General features: G+C 34.9%; 1 protein-coding gene across 5 annotated transcripts in view; it reads left to right on the top strand.

Annotated features, from left to right (window-relative positions):
• The window catches only part of LOC138691204 (uncharacterized), a 62,335-nt gene that overhangs the window by 32,059 nt on the left and 14,583 nt on the right, over nt 1-15,693 (top strand). For 4 of the 5 annotated variants that reach the window (XM_069812998.1, XM_069812995.1, XM_069812994.1 and 1 more), the window contains 3 exons: nt 6,642-6,890; nt 9,712-9,952; nt 14,687-14,812. In XM_069812998.1, the coding sequence (XP_069669099.1) occupies nt 6,642-6,890; nt 9,712-9,952; nt 14,687-14,812 (616 nt within the window). The remainder of the gene's footprint in view (nt 1-6,641; nt 6,891-9,711; nt 9,953-14,686; nt 14,813-15,693) is intronic. The other variant, XM_069812997.1, reaches the window with a different exon arrangement.

Below are 15,693 nucleotides of genomic sequence, written 5' to 3'. Positions count from 1 at the left end.
ACGTAATCAATGTTGGCAACCCTCCTGTTTGGAACTACGCTACGGAAAATTTAAAAAATGAATTGTATCGTCACCAATTATGCTCAGACTGTGTTGTGTTTTTAATAACTGTTACAAATAATTTATTTTCATCACATTTAACATTAAAATATATCCAAGCAATAAAAGTATCATTGGCACATTTGGGTGGTAACACTGATTGCAACTGCAGCAAAAGTTTCAACAAAACCGATATCAAAAATGCTGCAGCTGCAACCCTGAGAACCCTGTTCACACGTCGCTACTTTTAAGCTGCGCGCAGCATGAAAAAGTAGCGGGCAGCAGGTTCGGCAGCCGCTACTTTTCGGGTTGCATCGTTGTTCACACGTCACAGTACAAGAGTTGCTCAGTTTTTTGTACTGCAGTGCTGCAAAAGTAGCGACATGTGACGTACCTTTATGCTTCTACTTGTCCATTGTCCACTAGTAACACTAATGAACAGAATTTACTAGAAAAATGACAACGAAAAGACAAAAGTTTTGTCACGAAACATAGTATGTAGGCCCTACTGGAAAGGAAACGTAATCCTCCAACTTGGATTTGGGAGAGTCTACTAGCATATTGCGGTGGGCCAACAAGGGTTGGTAGTTAAGAGGACAAGCCAATTGAACATGTTCGGTACAAGCGACGGGAACATATTTCAGGCAAATCCCGGAGGCCTCAAGTGTCGTGTCGATGATTGTTAATGTAGGAAACCGATATTCTATTATATAAAAGTTAAATATTTACATAATGCAGTGATAATTTTTATTAATTCTACTATTGTTGGTTAATATGTCAGATTCATGTAACAAATGTTCTTACAAAATTTTATAGTACCCGTATGTATCTGTGAATAATTAATCGTGATAATAAAAAGTAATCAGACTCACTTAATCTGACTGGCCCATATGCACTTGCCCCCTTTGCCCCTCCTCGGCGGCCCTGAGGGTGACCAACTCTCCCGTATTTCAGCTAATATTTTTGGATCCTTCCGGCTCCCATTTTGATCTCCTAATTCTTCCGTATTTTTCTTCATCAGTCATGATCACCAATTTTTTATGCAATCAAATAATAATACCCGACAAATATATTTAGATATAAACTGGCATTAATACCAATAATTAAGATGTACAGTACAGTTCCGGTAATCCTGTAATTTTGGTGTTACTGTATGTACATATGATTGTAGAGAGATTTTTTTTTTCAATTTGCATAGCAATATAAAAAATTAAATGTTCTGCAGTATCCTGTTGACAAATATAAATTACGATAAAACTGAGAAACACAGTATTCTTGGGAAATATTATTGTAATCAATGTTGTGATCTAAACCATGTTTTTACATTATAGATAAATTGATACTTTTATACTAAAAATATAAACAATTCTATCAATGAATCCAGGTGTCACAACCCAAAAAAATTGCGCTAAAATTTGTTGGGACCAAATCTCCCGTATTTTTCAGATCACAAGTTGGTAACCATAAGTACAACAAAAAATTCAAATACCATATTAGTCCCAAATGAATACTTTTCTCAGAAAAAAATTATTTTATCCAGGGGCGATTTCTCAGGACATGCTATGCTTGCTGCGCAAGTCCAATATTTTCGTAGAATGTGTATTTCTCACAATGGGATTACGTACATTAAAATGTATTTTGATTTTTGGAATATTGTATAGGCGTATTACCATCCGCAGGTTGCAAACCGCAAGTATTGCAACGCTTGCTCGTTTCTCGGAGCTACAGAAAAGACGTAGAAACAGCGAGAATATGATGCGCGCGCAAGTGCCTTCCTCCTTAGTCCGTCCTAGGCGCACATGCTTCTGTTGTGTGTTGTTTGAAGCTCTGATCCGAGAGCTACACCAACGACTATTTAACGTTACACAGAGCAGTATTGACAGCGGGAATGTGCTGTGATTTGCGAGTGCAGTGTAATTGTATGAACGGAATGCATGTGTTAGCTGCTGCATGTATTATTAATTCTTAAACGCTAATTTGAAGTATTGCAATGAGTTCGGAATTGTATGTTATTGAAACCTTATTATTAAATCCATTTTCCCGAAGGACTATTCAAGAGAAGACAGACATTATAGAGAATATGTGCGCTCGTTCAGTGCAGCTCAATATAACAATGTGCATTGGTTGGCAGGGTCGAAAAAACTAAATAAACTGTTTTGTTTGCCATGTTTGTTATATTATATCGAACTTCTACATCTGATAAGCGAATATGATCCATGACTCATAATTATAAAATAAATTATTTATGTGGGTCTGATTATTTTTATTAATTATGTATTATTATATCCTCCCATCTTCCCCTATGAATAAAAGAGCAAGCCTAACTTTCGTGACTAGCATTCACCCCTGATTTTATCCTAAATGTTAACACTGTTTTACCCAATAAGTAACTATCTGTACGATTCTGTTTTCACTCTTGTCATTAGACAAACTGATAAGGAATGCAGTTTTCTTTCATATTTAATAAGTCGTTATGTCCTGCAGTTAGGAAGTCTGACAACCCTACTGCAATGACAAAGGGACGGAATGCTGCTATTCATAAGTGAGCTGATGATGCGCTGTTGCCAAACTACGCAGACTTTCAGCCCAGTGGCGGTTTTTCGGGGGAGGGAAGGGAGGAACGTCCTCCTCACATTTTTCTTCTTCTGCAAGTCAATACTAAATAAAATATGTGCCTTGAAATTCGAGAAAGATTCGATCATTTTTATGTTCACTGCTATAAGAAAACCTGGGTTGATTGAGTTTTAAACGACACGCGCTCATGAGCTGTGCGAAAACTGTGAGAAGGATGCGAGATTGTTAGTGGTGAGGAAAGGCACTCCATTCCTCCTCTGCTGCAGGTAATACACATAGACAACAGCGCACTAGTGGCCAGAGAAAGAAGCAGAGTTTTAGAGCAAGCGAATGAACGTGTAGGGAGGAGTTCCTCCTCTGATTCTTCACATGCGCGGTAAATAGTGTAGCAGACAAACCGACAGGTCGCGTGGCAAGCTGGCTACTGCTGCCATCTAGCGATATTGCATTTAACCAGACTATAACACCATAGGAGCCATAATAAAAACAGTTTTAACACAAATCTATGAACTTGTTGTTCAATTATAAATCAAATATTATTTATTGCACTTTATAGAGGATGTTATTTATGGTTTGAAACTTTCGAGGATATTTGAAAGTTAAAAGTCGGGTTTACTTACTTACTTACTTACAAATGGCTTTTAAGGAACCCGAAGGTTCATTGCCGCCCTCACATAAGCCCGCCAGCGGTCCCTATCCTGTGCAAGATTAATCCAGTCTCTATCATCATACCCCACCTCCCTCAGATCCATTTTAATATTATCCTCCCATCTACGTCTCGGCCTCCCTAAAGGTCTTTTTCCCTCCGGTCTCCCAACTAACACTCTATATGCATTTCTGGATTCGCCCATGCGTGCTACATGCCCTGCCCATCTCAAACGTCTGGATTTAATGTTCCTAATTATGTCAGGTGAAGAATACAATGCGTGCAGTTCTGTGTTGTGCAACTTTCTCCATTCTCCTGTAACTTCATCCCGCTTAGCCCCAAATATTTTCCTTAGCACCTTATTCTCAAACACCCTGAACCTATGTTCCTCTCTCAGAGTGAGAGTCCAAGTTTCACAACCATACAGAAGAACCGGTAATATATAAAAGTCGGGTTTATATAGAAGAAAGCGGAAGTAGTTCTACATTACTAGACAGACGACAGCCAAGTTGCCAGTTTTATACAAATATTTTTGAAATTGAAAGTACTCTATTTTTAACATAAACAAAAAGAAATTAATCGGCCACCGGCAGCTCATTTTTAAGACTCTCACTGAAGAGAATAAAAACTTATTGTCGGAACACTATGGGTCAAGACAGGCTATCTTCTCTTGCACTTATGTCAATCGAGAAAGAACTGTTGCTGCAAATGGAAAAAGATCCGAAATGGCATGATTAAGTGATGGAACATTTCGCAGCAGCAAAGCAGCGACGAGCAGAATTCTTCTATCAGTAATGACTCTCATAAAAGGTAATCAACTTTGTTTTTACATACTCATGTAGACTAATTTATTGCATGTTTAATTCAAGATGGTGTCAATTTGTGCTGTTAACGTCTTTCCTCCTCTTAAGAAATATGCAGGAGCCGCCACTGTTTCAGCCTAATTTTCCAACTAACAATGCACTTCATTACAAAATATATATTAGGTTTTTTATTTATATTTTAATGTATTCCATCGTCATCTTCAATGTGCATTGTTACATCACTTCCACTCTGTGTAAAACACACACAGTTTTGCATTCCATGGCTCCAAGATAGTAAAAGTTGAGAAGGTGGAACAAATCAAATACACAGAACGAATATGTGATACAAGTGAAATTAGTAGTGTAATAGAATAGACTGGTGGATCCTATAAAGCACCTGTTCCGAATTATCTACTTATTTATCAACAGGGCCGCCGAGAAGAGGGGGCAAAGGGGGCGAGTGCATATGGGCCTGTGAGCAATAAGGGCCCGTCAGATTAAGTGTATGTATTTATTCACACTGCAATGGGTATATACCCGGTGGCAGTGGTAACTAATTACACTCAATAATGACAATAATAAACTTATTAATTAAAAATACAATTAATAATAATACTAATAATAATAATAATAACAACAACAACAGGGAATATACTAAATTAAATGAAACAATCACTTAAAATAACATTTGAAATATTCTAATTTGTATCTTAAAACTAAGATCGAACAAAAACCCACGAGTATACTGTATGTTCATATCTGCACAAGTACCTTTCAACATTACACTCATTTCGCTGTCAACTCACTCACTGCACCGGAACTACGGCACATTTCACTGATTCTATCCCGATTTCACTAACACTTCAAAAACATTTCACTGTTCAAATACTTTGCACTGCCACTATAAACTATAAAGCTTCCCTGACAGGAACACGTTTCACTTACACAGCACACATCACTGACACGACATACTTCTTCACTGATACAACACATTTCACTGACACAACAATTCTTCACTGATACAACACTTCAATAACAACATATAATTTACATCCTTTAAGTACTATGTATAATTACCGTCTATTAGTAAGGTCCTTAAGCCTATTTTTAAATGCATTTTTGGTTGTTGGTAAAGCCTTTAGTAAGTCTGCAGGTAAAGCATTCCAGTACGATTGAGAAAAGAAAACTTTCCAGTGTCCGTCCTCTGCCTTCTTTCCCTCAATTTATATGTTTTCCCTCAATTTATATGTGAGTCTGATTACTTTTTATTATCATGAATAATTATTTGCAGATACATACGGGTACTATAAAATTGTGTAAGAATATTTGTTACATAAATTTAACATATTAACTAAACAGTAGTAGAATTAATACAAATTACCACTTCATATATAAATATTTGACTTTTACATAATAGAATATCGGTTTCCCGCATTAACGTTCACCGACACGACACTTGAGGGCCCGGCATTTGCATGAACTATGTTCCCGTCGCTTGCACTGAACACGTTCAATTATTTATTGGCTTGTCCTTTTTAACTACCAAACCCCTACTGGCCCACCACAATATGCTAGTGGACTCTCTCAAGCTGAAGTCGCAGGATCACGTTTCTTTTTCAGTACATTGTATGTTTCGTGTCGAAACTTTCGTCTTTTCATTGTCGTTTGTCTAGTAAATTTTGTTCATTAGTGTTACCGGTTATAGTTCAACTGCACAATGGACAAGTACAGGCATAAGTCGGGAGCTGAGAAGCACAAGGAGAGACAGAAAAAATTGGAAGATATTAATATGGGTGCTAGACTGCGTGAAAAATATTACAAAGATATTAATAAAGAGATCAGTGATGAGCCGAAATATTTAAAATCAATTCATGCCTCTAATTTAGGGCCAACCCCACTGAAACCTATGAATCTCCTAAATAGTCTGAGGGAATTAAAACTGGATACTTTATTTCCAAATATTTGCATAACCATTAGAATATTCTATACAATTCCCGTGACAGTTGCTGATGCTGAAAGATCCTTCAGCAAAATGAAGGAAATAAAAAATGTATTCAGATAAACAATGTGTCAAGAACGACTGAGTAACCTTGGCTCCTTAGTCTGGAGACTTTGATTTTTGATGACATAATTGATGATTTTGCATCAGTGAAGTCAAAGAGAGTTGTTTGTTGATGTTGGACTGCAAGTTGTTTAGAATAATGTTTTATGAATATAATATATTGTGCTATTGTGAAGTTTTGCTAAAAGTTTTCGACGTAATAAAAGTGTATATTTTTAAGTTCGTATCTGTGTATGGGGTTATCTTTTATTTATTTTGCAAATAATTATTATGGTTAGAATAACTGGTAACTTGTAATTTTTACTTTTTTCAATGGGGGCCCGAGTACAGTATTGCATAGGGGCCCGTAAATTCTGTCGGCGGCCCTGTTTATCAATGAAGACTTTTTGTGTGTTAGTTTCGTATTCTTCAAAATTAGCGAAAGGTCTGCCATGGACGATGTTGTTTAAGTCTTTCTAGAGGCACATCATGAGAATACTGAGATAGCTAAACTAATGTCATCTCCACAATGTTGCAGAAATTCGTGAAATTGTTGGTGTGGACCAGATTTTCCGGAGGGTTGGTAAATATTCACAAACGCTGGAAGAAAGCAAAGCCAGTGAATGCCTTAACTGACATGCCATGGAAAGCCCCAGTTCAGTGGTACAACTTTTCCAAGGTTCACAGAGTTCACCTGTTTGAAGAAACCCTCAAGAAAAAGTGGGGTGACGAACTGGCAGAGTTAGTTGGCTTCCAGCATGCCATTCCCTGGTGGCATGCAGTTGAAGTACGTGTGATGTGTAATCTGTAATACATGTTATTGCAGTGCTCGAAAGATACCTACTAGACATTGAATATATTGTACTAATATGATTCTCATTTTGGGAAATGTGTATCCTAAATATTCAAAGTAATTGGCAGCATGATGTGAAGCAGTATGACATTTTTAGTCATTAGTCTAGGGCTCTGAAGTTCATGATCTAAAATTACCGGTACTAAATATGCTCCTAAAAAGTGCAAAATATGCCAATAAATATGCACTAATAAATGAAGAGAAATTACATTTCTTATAACAGTACAAATGCTAATGAATATGAACTTACATTATTCCTTATAAGTTGAAGGAAAGAAGGTTCTGTTGTCTAAAATCAGCAAGTACTTGCAGATCACAATCAACTATGGCTGAGGTTTTCAATTGCGAAACTGCGTTTATTGTTCCTGAAGATGCTTTTGTTTCATGAAAACTTCTTTTCACGTCATACGAGGTTATTGGGGCATATTTAAAAGATTTTAATTGTTCCATAGACAGATAAATCTTTTGGTGCAATAGAGATTTTTTTTTCGAGAATGTATTCAGGAGTTTTTAAGTAATGTCAGTCACTTTTCTCTTTACTTTTTCCCTGTACTGCCAGAAACATGATATCTTCATTCTGCTTGTGGTCGAATTTATTGTATCCCACAGTCCTCTTCATCAATTCTCATCCCATATGCTGTGATTCTGATAATATCATGAGCTCTTAATGTCCATGCCTCACTTCCATAAGAGAGAACTGATCTTGCGAGAATATTATACAGGTATAAACGGGTATATTTCTGAACAATTGCAGGCTTAAAACACTACTGATTATGCTCATAGTTTTAGTGTATTTATTGATTTTCTTGGAGATATCCCTTTCAGATTGAAAAGATAGGTTGTATCCCAAGTAATTGAATTCATTCATCCTTTCCAGGATATTCAAAGAAAATTTATTGTCTTGTGTTCTAATAGATTTTTACCAAATTCCGATTATAAATATGAGATTAACTGCAAATATTTTAATTCCTGTAGTTTATTTACAGACGTCAAGATTTTGATTATTTATTATTTTGTAAAGTCATTAAGGGTGATATTGATTGTGAATCATTCATAAGCAATATCAGTCTTCGTATTCCTGCTAAGGGTTTAAGATTTCATAAAATGTTTTATAATAGGAATTCTAAATCTCTCTCTCCGGTCTGCAGATGTATAAAATATGCTAATTTGCATGGATTGAACTTCGATCCATTTAATGTGTAGAATATATTTTTTGTGTTTAATATCAGTTATTATTAATTTATGCCTTTTGTTTAGATATGTATTATAATATTCTCGTCATCTTGTATATCTTTGTAATACTATTTATATGATTCCATTCTTCATTTACATGATTCTATTCTTTCATTTGCAATTATCGTCTTATTTAAGTATCATTATTTTAATAATTATTATTTCATTGTACTTATAATTTATATCATAAGCACTGATTCAATATGAAAAACTTATCAGATTACCAGGAAACAATTGGCATTCATACAGTCCTCTCTGTAGATTGAAAACTCAAAAAAGTTTCATATCCATTGTTCAAGAATTAAAACAGAAAATCAATTTCCCGAATTTAAAAGAAAACTTACAAATTAAACCAAACCCTTTAACTCTATTAAATATAGAATATAATCTAAATTTAACAGAAGAAATACTGAAATCAGAAGTAAACACTGAAATACTGAAACAATTGTCTTTAGAGACAATATTAGGTACCCTCCACAAAACTGGCTTCATTTATACATCGACGGATCCTTGATCTCCAGAGAACAAGGTGCCGGTGCAGGTGTTACGTGCTGTCTCTTCTCACTTTATAGATCTCTTGGATATGGAACAACAAGTTTTGATGGAGAAATCATTGCAATAAGTGAAAGTCTCAGGAATCTTCTATGCCACATAAATAAATTTAAAAATGCAGTTATATTGTCAGACTCCAAAGCAGCTATTCTGTCAATAGTCTCTAAACACACACCTTCATCTCAAAAAGCAGAAATAACTAAAATGCTCTCTCAATTAATATCACTCAATAAAAGAAGTATTCCAATGGATACCATCCCATTGTGGAATCCTGGGAAACGAGAATGCGGATGCTTTAGCAAAGAAGGGCAGCACTGCTACTTACAGACCTGTTACTAAATCTACGTATTACTCTGGGAAAAGATTTATTAAATCTATATACTTAGACTTCAACAAACAAAATTTGATAACACAATCTCAAGGGAAAAAATGGAACTCTCTCCCTCAAAATCCACAGTTAATTCCCGATTTACCAAGCAAATCGTCTGTAGCTGCATTTAGATTGGCAACAGGCCATGATTGTTTGGCTAAACACCTGCATAGAATTGGAATATATCAGTCCCCTAACTGCCCATTGTGCAACTCAAACCAAGAAATGGATTCGAAACACCTCAAAATCTGTGCTTCAGCGGCTGACCATGATAATATCTTTGAAAAATATTGGAGTGCAAGAGGTCAAATGACTTTATTGTCAAACGCCTGGCATTAGAAAACAACAACAACAACATTTCATTGCTATTGTTTTTGTTATATTGTCTTTGTGTTGAATTGTAATTGGCCACTGGCTGTTGTACAGCACATTAAATATAAGTAAATAAAGGAATTATTATTATTATTATTATTATTATTATTATTATTATTATTATTATTATTATTATTATTATTATTATTATAAGTTAACTCATAAGCCCTGTATGTGAGAGGATTATTTCATATTATTACAGTAAATTTTTGTTTCTTTTATTTCAAGGAAATTGCAATGAAGAAAACTGCGAATTTGCCCAAGAAATATCCTCTGGAAACAAGTAGTGTAGGCATTCACTTCATGTATCCCATATTAAGTGACGATGATGCAGATGATGACGACGAGGATGAAACTGAGTCTGGTGAAGCTGCTCTTCCACTACAATCCGTCAACCCAGCAGGCAAGCCTAGTCAGGCACAGCGGTCTGTGGCAGGTGCGAGTAGAGAGAGTGACCAGGCTATACAAGGTATGCATGTGTATTCTGAGCAGTTTTTGGCAAGTATACAGGGTGTTTAAAAATAACGCTAATTGAAATTAAAATTGAATGAGGGGATTTAGAACAAAAACTCAGACACGTCAGATCTTATGTTTAGAAACTAATATTTTTATGGAAACAATTTTTTTGCGACTATTGGTGTGCAAATTATGACGTCATCGAAAACATTTTTAGATGGCATCCTATAGCATTTAATATCATCTGAAAGAGCATATTTTTTTACGTAATATTTCATTTTGTACAGAGCACTATGCACAGCACAAGAAGATATTATGGTAACAGTTTCATTGTTGATATATTATTTTGTTAGTTCTTGTGTTATGAAAACAATTTTATTGATGATATCAGAATAAAATAAGGTTATCAGATATCCTCGTTTTCCATAGACAGTCCCCGAATTTTGCTTTTTATCCCCGAACTTAGTAATTTGTCCTCAGATATCCCCGAATTTTAAGTGTTAATTATTATAATTTTATGAAAATGCTGTTGAATATCTCAGTGCCTGCGGTATTCATTCAAAACATATCTGTGGGATGCATATTGCTGAGATCTCTTTCACAACTAGAAAAATTTAGAGAGATAGTTCATTAATTTTCTTCCAATGTAGATGAACTTGACCTGCATGAAATAATTTATTTTATACAATTTCTTGCTTGAAGAAATATGTGACTTCAGAGAAAATAGTAAAGTGAAATGAATAAAATGCTGATTTTTGCTCAAACATTTTCTCTGAGAAATGATTTTCTATGCATAACCTGTCTTCGGACAGTTGACTAAACAACTACTCCAGAAGTTGATTGAAATGTCTCCGTGTCTTCCTGGAAGTAATGCTTGTGTGTAAATAGAATGAGCATTTTAATTCTTTAAGGTGTTTGAAAATAATACAAATGAATGACAAACTAACAGAAATTTAAAAGTAGTTTCTTCATATATACAGATATCTGTCCCCGAAAATTGTGAAAATATCTAGTAACCCTAATAAAACAAGATGTTCTTAACAGAAAATGGGAGATTTGAGATTCTGATGATGATAGAATTTGGTGATACAAGACGTACGCAAGGAGTATGCACACTTTTTAACAAAAATCAGCCAAATCACCGATTTCAGTCAATTGTGAGTAGAGTAGAGGCGAAATTCAGAGAACATGGATATGTTAGAGACATAGAAAGACCATTTTTGTTAAGGATATCTTGTTTTACGTTGATTTCATCAATAAAACTGCTCTCATAACACAGGGACTAACAAAATATATCAAAAGTAAAATTGTTACTATAGCAACCAAACATAACCATAGTGCTGCTGTACATTTACTTACTTATGGTTTTTAGAGAACCCAGAGGTTCATTGCCACTCTCACATCAGCAAGATTAATCCAATCCCTACCATTATATCCCACCTCCTTCAAATCAATTTTAATATCATCCTCCCATCTACGTCTCGGCCTCCCTAAAGGTCTTTTTCTCTCCGGCCTCCCAACTAACACTATACTAAAAGCCAGGTTATGAACCGACTAAACAGGAAGTAGTTGGCAGGGCGAGAGGAAAGTGCGGGTTAGAGGGGTAGCCTGTGCAGTGATGACAGGTTGAGTGTGGGAGGTTGAAGGGGAAAGGAAGAACCGAGCTTTTCATTGGACCTCACGTGAAAATGTCGTCTGCTAACGAAAATCTGGCAACGGAATCACGGAGACACTGTAGCCAAACTTCCACAGTTCATTTGTAGTACCACGTGCATTACGAGTCGCATTTCGTAAGAGTGTCATTAGCTCGTGCTTTCTTAAAACAGTAATTTTAATTACTAATATTGTTGAGTGTTATCGAGAACTATAGAAAGTAGTTAATTTAAACATATCGGTGACAAACGCTGAACACGCTTTGAATCTCGCGCCACTATGTGGCAACAGAGCTCAGAAAGAGAGCAACAGAATGACAAATGTATAAAACAAATGAAATATTACATAAAAAATGTGGTTTTTCAGATGATACTAAAAACTATAGGGTGTCATTTAAAAATGTTCTCGATGACGTTACAGCTCCCACAATAATAGTCGCAAAAAGATTTTGTTTGCATAACAAAATATTCGTTTCTAAATGTTTGATGTCTCTGAGATTTTTTTTTTTTTTTTTTAATAAAAGTTTTAAGTTGATGTTTTACATATGGAGCTCCAATCCATTGTGCTTACTCCAAATCCTCTCAGCTAATTTTAATGGGAATTAAGCAATACTTTTGAAATATCTTGTATGTAGGTAGCATCTCGACACTATTCTAGTGCATGAGTTTTAATAGATCTGTATTAAGTACTATTCTTGACTCTTGAATAGTATTTGATAGAATTTCCCATTCTACTTACTAATTTGATGCACAACAGTAACAATAATGAGTTAGTCAAGCAGGATAGCTGTTGTAATGACACCAATGAGCAGGTTACCTTTTTTTCCTCTCCCTTTTTCATCTGAAGACGAAGATAATGCCAAACTTCAAAACTTTGTGAATTCCATGTTCATTAGCAGTAAAGGATAAAGTCCAATCTATACCTCTTCTTAGTAATGGCAGAAGCACATTAACTAGTTCCATGCCTGTTAGTCACTTGCAGAATAATGGTGGTAAGACGGGGTTTAAACAGACCATTTTAAACATTTCAGACGAACACTCGAACATCATACATCAAAACGGCTACCGGTATTCTGTACTTTGACAAATAGTCATTGATGTAAAAATGTGCATGCAGAAAGCCTTGTATGTCTTCATCCATTACAGGAAAAAAAAAATCTTAAAAAGAGAGTTTGCATTAAACATTGACCATCAAATCAGTCTGAATTGTGTGATGTCAATCTTATAAACAAACTACAAATGACGAATCCAAATGAACATAAACATTATTTGAGAATAGGCGGTAAATGTTTTGAACTTCTGTTAAAAAAATTGCACTATTTCTTCCACAGACCGGAGAAATACCAGTCTGTATCACAGACACACTCATTGCTAAAACTCCAGTTGTGAACGAAATTCCTCCATGGAAATGGATGATTCCAGAACATAGCATACAAATTCCAAGAAATCATTCCAAAAATGATCCTCCATACATTCTTAAGTTAGATGCCATGGAACTACTCTGCAGCACATATAAGGATCACCTTCAAATTTATACAGATGGATCTCTAAATCCTAATAATGGGACATCAGGAGCAGGGTATTATATTCCAAAATATCAGAAAGTTATTTCATACCATGTTCATCCTCCTCCAGTCTTGACACTGAATTGCTAGCTATTGATGCTGCTCTTCAGTCTGTTACTCAAATTTCTGAAAAATCTATTTGCATACTTACCGACTCCAAGGGGGCTATATTTAATATAATTAAACATGTACCAAACCTATATGCACGTAGAATTATTCCACTTCAGAAACAACTAAGTAAACTAAAAAAACTCCAAAAGGAAATAACATTTTAATGGATACCTGGTCATTGTGGTATACCTGGAAACAAGAAAGTCGATAATATTGCAAAACAGGCAACATATTTGCAACCAAGACCTCTTCAAGTGATATCTCTATCCAGTGCTTTTGCTTCAGTAAAATCTCATTTTATAAACCTATGGATCAACAATTGGCTCTCTTCTGACAAAGGAAAAATTTTACAGTCTGTACAAAAGAAACCAAATGACCTGGAAATGTACAAAAACTTGCCCAGACGTGTTCAAACATTTTTAACAAGAGCCAGAACAGGTCACATTGTCACACAATTGTACCTACAACGATTTCACATTTCTGATAATCCTACTTGTCTGTGGTGTAATAATCATGATGAAGATCTGGAACACATTCTTCTATACTGTCCATCCATAAACCACAAAAGAAGTAAATTAAAATCGTCAGTACCAGTTGCAGAAGACACAGCCCTGCAGTATATATTGACTACACCCCAACTCTGGCTACTAGCAACAGGCATCTATAAAGAACACCGATCAAATTTCTCTGAATAGACTACAGTGGACTTTATGTTGTCAGGAAAGAGCTGGATACATTAAGAAGATTGATTGATTGATTGATTGATTGATTGATTGATTGATTGATTGATTTTGGAATAATTTCAGCACGAATTTTGTTTGCTCCATTCTTGATATTTCGTGATAATGGTAGTTGAATGTGGAATAATAGAATCTGCATCTATCTTACCATGAGTAGCTCATCATTGTCTGCGATTAAGCATCTCTTAATATACACTACTGTAAAAATATTAAGCAAAGTGAACATATAGATTTGGTTTACTTTTATTAAACCCTGTGACTGAAATAGATTATGTCTCTTTTTAAAGAAATTTGAGATGCATCACAAAATATTTGTTCTTTTTATGCAATCACATATTTACTAAGCTATTTTAAACATTTTCGTTACTGATGTAATGAGTTCGACAAGATGGATGCTGAATAACATTATTGATAATATAAAGCATTATTTCATTTAAAGAATTGTGTTATTTAAACATTTTTTCCTTGTTTAAATGTTCAAATACTTCCTACTTTTCGTGCTATCTGAAATAAAAACAAAATGGTACCCTTCTTAGATAGGCTGTTTTGTGTATCAGGCATTAAAAGGTGATGTAATTGTAATTCTATAGAACATTCCTTTTCAACTTTATTCTTATAAAATTTCATTTTCATATTCGTATATCAGTTGTCTCACGTATTCTTTTTATGTCATTCACAGATGGACTGAGGCTGTGTGCTTATTGTAACAAAGCTGAACCTGCTCCTAACACGTATAAGCGCTGCAAGTTATGTGTTGATGAGGATTCACCAGATCAGAAACACTATTGCAACAAGGATTGCCAGAGTAAGTCTATTAGGGATCTAGTGATGCCAACGTTTCTCATCTCATAATTCATTATGTATGTATGTATGTATGTATTAACACTACAATTGGATATACACCCGGTGGTAGTGATATATAATATGCAATAACTGCAATTACATGAAATAAAATAAAATAAACGTAAATCTATAAATAGTAGATGCAAGAAACCTAGGACTATAAATAAAAACTATTCTATAATAATGCCTACGATAAGCAAAAGTAAATCTAACTTATAAGTACTTCTATTTCACCCAACTATTACCAATTTAAGTAATTACATATCACCTTAATTAATTACATACGAACTTAATTACATATTATCTTAATTAATTACATATCACCTTAATTTATTTATATATCAACTAAATTACCTATCATCTTAATTAATTACGTATCAACTTAATTACATATCAACTCAATTAATTACATGACACAACTTAAATAATTACACTTCACCTCCAATTAAATTTTCAGTCTAATCTTCTCAACCTTTCCTTAAATGCATTGATTTTAAGAGGACCACCCTGAAAGATTGCTGCAGGTAAGCTGTTCCAGTCTACTATTGTGCGGTTAACAAAGGAAAATTTTGCCACTTCCGTTCTTTGTTTTCTACATTTAAACTTCCTAATATGATCAGCCCTTCCTAAGTATGATGGTGTTGCTAATCTAGCATTGATATCGGTCCATGCTTTGTGTCCCATTTGTGCCTTGAACAATGCGGTGAGTCTGGTTTTTCGTCGCCTTGACTTGAGAAGTTCCCACCCTAAGTCTTTTACTACCTCCTACTTTATTGTTTACAAGTCCTCTTAAAAACCATATCTGACTCCATACGATCCTTTATTGTACCATCTGTAGTAGAA

The sequence above is a fragment of the Periplaneta americana genome, chromosome 16 (genome assembly GCF_040183065.1).
Source record: "Periplaneta americana isolate PAMFEO1 chromosome 16, P.americana_PAMFEO1_priV1, whole genome shotgun sequence".
In the NCBI taxonomy this organism is placed as follows: domain Eukaryota; kingdom Metazoa; phylum Arthropoda; class Insecta; order Blattodea; family Blattidae; genus Periplaneta; species Periplaneta americana.
This window is presented reverse-complemented; position numbering and strand designations above follow the sequence as displayed.